Here is a 6,298-nt window from a genome sequence, read left to right as displayed (position 1 = left end):
AGGCTGAGGGGTGACCTTATAGAGGTTTATAAAATCATGAGGGACATGGATAGGATAAATAGACAAAGTATTTTCCCTGGTTGAGGGTGTCCAGAATTAGAGGTTTAGGGTGAGAGGGGAATAAAAGGGACCTAAGGGGCAACTTTTTCACATAGAGGGTGGTGCATCTATGGAATGAGCTGCCAGAGGAAGTGGTGGAGGCTGGTACAATTGCAACATTTCAAAGGCATTTGGATGGGTATATGAATAGGAAGGGTTTAGAGGGATATGGGCCAAGTGCTGGCAGATGGGACTAGATTGGGTTGGGATATCTGGTCGGCATGGACGGGTTGGACCGATGGGTCTATTTCCGTAAGTCTCTTTTATATCTTTCCCCTCTCACCCTAAACCTATGCCCTCTAGTTTTGGACTCCCCGACCCCAGGGAAAAGACTTTGCCTATTTATGCTCTATGGAATGCTCTGCCCCAGAAGGCTGTGGAGGCCAAGTCTCTGGATACTTTCAAGAAAGAGTTGGATAGAGCTCTTAAGGATAGTGGAATCAAGGGTTATGGGGATACTGATTGAGGATGATCAGCCATGATCATAATGAATGGTGGTGCTGGCTCAAAGGGCAGAATGGCCTACTCCTGCACCTATTGTCTATTGTCTATTTATCCTATCCATGACCCTCATAATTTTGTAAACCTCTATACGGTCACCCCTCAGCCTTTGATGCTCCAGGGAAAACAGCCCCAACCTGTTCAGCCTCTCCCTGTAGCTCAGATCCACCAACCCTGCAACATCCTTGTAAATTTTTTCTGAACCCTTTCAAGTTTCACAACATCCTTCCAATAGGAATGAGATCAGAATTGCACACAATATTCCAACAGTGGCCTAACCAATGTCCTGTACAACCGCAACATGACCTCCCAACTCCTGCACTCAATACTCTGACCAATAAAGGAAAGCATACCAAACACATTCTTCACTATCCTATCTACCTGCGACTTTCAAGGAGCTATGAACCTGCACTCCAAGCTAGGAAAAAGATTCTGACCCTCAATCCTGTCTATGCATATCATAATTTTATAAACTTCCATCAAGTCTCCCCTCAGCCTCCGCCTCTTTAGAGAAAACAACCCGAGTTTTTCCAGCCTCTCCTTACAGCAAAGACCCTCTAATCCAGGCAGCATTCTGGTAAACCTCTTCCGCATCCTCTCCAAAGCTTCTATATCCTTCCTGTAATGTAGTGACCAGAATTGAACACAGTACTCTAAGTGTGGCCTATTCAAAGCATTATAAAGCTGCAACATGACATCCTGACTCTTGTACTCAATTTTCTGACCAATAAAGGCAAGCATGTCATGCGCCTTCTTTACCACCCGATCTACTTGCGTGGCCATTTTCAGGGAGTGATAGACTCCTTGTCATGATCTTTTGTCTTGCAGAATTCTTTACAAAGGTGGTGAGGTGGGGCCAGGTGTGTGAGGTTCAACCCAGGGAGGCAGCAGAGAGTTGGTGATCATTGAAGCTCAAAAATGGAAATCCTCCCTTCAATGTCTCTACGGGGGAGAACACCGCCACTACTCATCAAAATTAGCTCATGGCATCTCTTCTCTTTACTTTCTTATTTCTTCCTGGGATGTGGCATATGTATGTCACTGGCTGTTTTATATGTATTCAATGCCCGTCCACAGTTGCCCCTTGAGAAGGTAGGGGTGAGCTGCCTTCTTGAACTGCTGCAGTCCATGTGCTGTGGGTTTACCCACAATGCTCTTAGGGAGAGAATTCCAGGACTTTGACCCAGCAACACTGAAGGAACGGCAATATTTTTCCAAGTCAGGCTGGTGATGGGCTTGAAAGGGGAACTTGCAGGGGCTCATGTATTTCCTGACCCTGTCTAACCAGTCTCATGGGAATGGAACCCTAGTGAGTTTCTGCAGTGTATCGTGTAGATAGAACACACTGCTGCTACTGAGCATCGGTGCTGGAGGGAATGAAGGCTTGTGGATGTGGTGCCAGTCAAGCAGCTGCTCTGTCCTGGATAGTGTTGAGCTTCTTGAGTGTTGTTGGAGCTGCCCCCATCCAGGCAAGTGGGGAGAATATTCCATCACACTCCTGACTTGTGCCGCTGTAGATGGTGGACAGGCTTTGGGGAGTCAGGAGGTGAGTTACTCGCCACAATATTCCTAGTCTCTGTCCTGCTCTAGTAGCCACTGTGTATATGCGATGAGTCCAGTTTAGTTTCTGGTCAATGGTAATCCCCAGGATGTTGATAGTGGGGGATTCAGTGATACTAACCCCCAGACTGCCGATAGTGGGAGTTTCAGTGATGGTAACCCCCAGGATGTTGATAGTGAGGGATTCAGTGATGGTAACCCCCAGGATGATGATAGTGAGGGATTCAGTGATGGTAACCCCCAGGCTGCCGATAGTGGGGGATTCAGTGATGGCAACCCCTGGGATGTTGATAGTGGGGGATTTAGTGACGGTAACCCCATTGAATGTCAAGAATTAATAGTTGGATGATCTCTTCTTGGAGATGGTGACATTTATGTGGCATGATTATTACTTTCTACTTTTCAGACCAAACCTGGAGCTGAGTTGACCAATCTCCAACCACCACAACCATCTTCCTATGGGCCATATATGACTCTAACCAGCAGAGAGTTTGTCCCTGATGCCCAATGATTCCAGTTTTGTTCGGGCTCCTTGATGCCACATTTGGTCGAATGCGGCCTTGATGTCAAGGACTCTCACTCTCCCCTCCCCTCTGGAATTCAGCTCTTTAGTCTATGTTTGACCCAAGGCTGTAATGAGGTCAGGAGCTGAGTGGCCCTGGGGGAACCCAAACTGGGCTCCACCAAGCAAGTTGTTACTGAGCAATGCTGCTTGGTAGCACTGTTGGTGACACCTTCCACCACTTTACTGAGGATGGAGAGTAGACTGATGGGGAGGGAATTCGAGGGTTGGATTTATCCTAGTAGTCCATGGGATGTGGTGTCACTGGACCAGCATTTATTGCCCATCCCTAATTGCCCAGGGAGTGGTTGAGAGCCACCACATTGCTGTGGGTCTGGTGTCACATGTAGGTCAGACCTGGTAAGGACGGCTGTTTCCTTCCCTAACGGACATTAGTGAACCAGATGGGTTTTCCCAACAATATCAACAACGGTTTCATGGTCACCATTGTACTCTTAATTCAAAATGACTAATGAATTCAAATTCCACCATCTGCCAGGATGTGTTTTGAACCCAGGTCCCCAGGTTTGGATTAAACGTCTAGCAATAATACCATGAGGTCACCATTTCTTCTTTTTGTGGGTCAGATATATCTGGACATTTTGTCGGGTAGACACAGCATTGTAAGTGTACTGGAACAGCTTGCCTAGGGGAGCACAAGCCTTCAGTATTATTGCTGCAAGGTTGCCAGGGCCCAGAACCTCAGCACTGTCCAATCCCTGCAACTGTTTCTTGATATCAATGGTGTGTACTTGACAGGGCAGAGGAGGTCATGACTTACCACCTCATCTGAAAGATGGCACCTAATCTGACAGATTGGCACTTCATTCTGTCCACTCACTCCCTCTGTTAGGGAAGCATTTAGCCCCTTGAGCATTCTGCACCTATCAATAAGATCATGGCTGAGCCAATGGGGGCCTTAATCCTTCCCAGCAGAACCACTGGCTGTCAAGGCATTTTCTGTCTCCCTCAGTCATGAAGATATTGAATCATCCTGCCTTCATTGCTTGCTGGGCAAGTGGTTTTCAGTGATTCTCTATTCCTCCTCAGTCTCTTCTCAAAATGAGACTCCTCATCTGCCAGCCCTTCCTTCATTCCCAATATTTCCACAAGGAGAAACATCTTCTCCACATCTATGCTGTCCTACCCCCTCAGAATCTTAGCTCTCCCACAAGATTTCAGTGTACAAGTTGTATTCTCATCTGTCTGTTCAGAGATGTTATGACACAGCTCTGGAGCAGGTGAGACTTGAACCCAGGCCTCCTGACTCAGAGGTAGGGACCCTGCCACTGTACCATGAAGGCATCTCCTCTCGTTCTTGTGAACTCCAATGAGTATCGGCCTCACCTGCTTGTCCCCATCTTGTAAAACAAACCAAACTGACATCTTTGACTCTCAGCTCGTGGTCATCTGCCCAATATCACCGCGGTGTTATAATATCAAAGGCACTACATAAATGTAAGTCATTGCATACGTGTGGATGTACATTTTCATGTATCCTGTGTGTGCCCCAACGATGTATTGGTCTGACTGGGACTCTGCAGTGTAACAGGTCAAAGGTGACTCTCTGAGCTCAGCACTGCTGGAGGTGACTGCCAAACACATATCCCTCTCCCCCCAAAAACCACACCATTCACGGCAAAATCACTGATCTTATAAAAATGTTTCTTTCAAGAAACACTCATTTGTATGTGCCTTTTAAATAAGAAAAGTATACGTCCCAGTAAAAATCCATATCTCTTAAAAGAAAGAATCTTGTGAAATGGGTTCTGGTTTCAGAAGCTGTTTGCTTTAAACAAGCTGTAAAAACCAAGCAGCAAGTCCAATTCTTTCACAGACACGTTATTCTGATGGATGCTAACCCCACACTACCCTTTTTAACCAACTAGTTGTTGGGGGAAAGTGTAATGAACCAAAGTTTGAAAACTTACCCGGTCACCAGGATATCCTCGCTCCCCAGGTGCACCCAACACACCATGATCCCCCTAGACATCGTTCCATCAGAGAGAGAGAGAGAGAGGCACACACAATGACCCCATGAGAATTTCGACTTCACAAAAACAACTTGTCAAACAGCACGCTACATCACCGAAAACAGCTGCTTCAAACAGTTGACAGAAAATAATGAGTTTTTTCAGCTCCCCTCAGGCAAAACAATAATGGCAAAATCGTGGCCCATGCATTTAAAAATCATGTAACTGGTTTACAATTGAATTGAACCCCATTAGGATTTCTCTGAGTGGTGTCTGTTTGTTAATGTTTTACCCTCTAAGATATGAGGTGCAGATAAATTAGCAAAGTGGCAGGAATCATAAAATTTTGTGAATGATTCAAACAACCCACAGTATGGGTGACTTTTTTTCTTTAAATTATGAACTTGTGTAATTTGTAGAATATGGTTTTGAGGACATTTTAATCTGGAGTAATTCCACTCAGTATCTTAGATACAGCTGGTGTTTTAAATAACTTGCATGTTCTGCAGAAACAATCTCTTGCAGACACTGTGACTACATTACAACTGATGAACAGACATCTGATGGAGCCAATGTTTTGTTTTATATTACAATGTGGACAGACAACAATCCCAAAATCCCCAGCTCAACTGACTGAGAGAGAAAGAAAAAAAATCAAGGAAGAATCAATTGTAAAAGGTAAATGAGAGTTCCACACTTTGCTATTTATTTGTATCTGGAAATACTTCGGTTTTCAATTGATGTTGTGGAAGGAATGAGTGCTCCAGGTGGAGAGATGGAAATTACAGGGTGCATTTTAACTAGGAGGTAGATACAATTCAGAAAGGGAATCTGCTGGATGGTTCTGACTCAGACAAAATCTTCCCAGCACAGAAACAGGCCATTCCGTCCAATGAGTCCATTCTGGTATTTATTCTCCACATGAACATCCTCCCATCGCCTCCTTATCTCACCCTTTCCTTTGATGGTTTTCTGCCCCATTTGAACAAGGAACAAGGATAGGCCATTCATCCCTTCAAACCTGCTCCTATCTTTACCCAGCCTCCCCTGATCGACACTGACAACATTCACCTCCACTATTCCCTTTGGGAGGCAGCTCCAATTCTCCCCATTCTCTTGAGGAAGAGATTTCTCCTGAATTCCCAGCTGGATTTATGAATGACTGTCGTACTTTTATGACTTCCTGTTCTGGCCTCTCCTTCAAATGGGAAAAAACAATTTACATTTACCTTCTCAGGCCCTTTTTTTAAATTTTAATGCCACCGTCAGGTCACAGCCTCGACTTTCTGCTTTCTAGGGAGAAGAGATCCCGATGTTTTGGTTCTGTGTGGATGCTATAAATAGGAATATCGACAGACATCCTCAACCAGAAAGACACCTGACACTGACTCTTTATTGTCGACAGGGTCAGCATTTATTGCCCATCACTAGTTGCCCTTGAACTGAGTGGCATGATCAGGCCATTTCAGAGGAAGGCTTGTAATGTCACTGCACAAGAGCACTGCCCTGGGCTTAATGGCTTTCCATCTGAACTCTGACCCTTCAGTCCAACTGTGGCCCTGTTGTCCATCCCTAATTCCCCTTGAGGACAGCAGCTGGTATA

General features: G+C 45.3%; 1 protein-coding gene across 3 annotated transcripts in view; it reads right to left on the bottom strand.

Annotated features, from left to right (window-relative positions):
* The window catches only part of LOC122554101 (collagen alpha-1(XXIV) chain), a 461,503-nt gene that overhangs the window by 203,191 nt on the left and 252,014 nt on the right, over positions 1-6,298 (bottom strand). For all 3 annotated transcript variants that reach the window (XM_043698575.1, XM_043698576.1, XM_043698577.1), the window contains one exon: positions 4,654-4,707. In XM_043698575.1, coding sequence (XP_043554510.1) covers positions 4,654-4,707 — 54 coding nt within the window. The remainder of the gene's footprint in view (positions 1-4,653; positions 4,708-6,298) is intronic.

The sequence above is a fragment of the Chiloscyllium plagiosum genome, chromosome 11, assembly GCF_004010195.1.
Source record: "Chiloscyllium plagiosum isolate BGI_BamShark_2017 chromosome 11, ASM401019v2, whole genome shotgun sequence".
Classification (NCBI taxonomy): domain Eukaryota; kingdom Metazoa; phylum Chordata; class Chondrichthyes; order Orectolobiformes; family Hemiscylliidae; genus Chiloscyllium; species Chiloscyllium plagiosum.
This window is presented reverse-complemented; position numbering and strand designations above follow the sequence as displayed.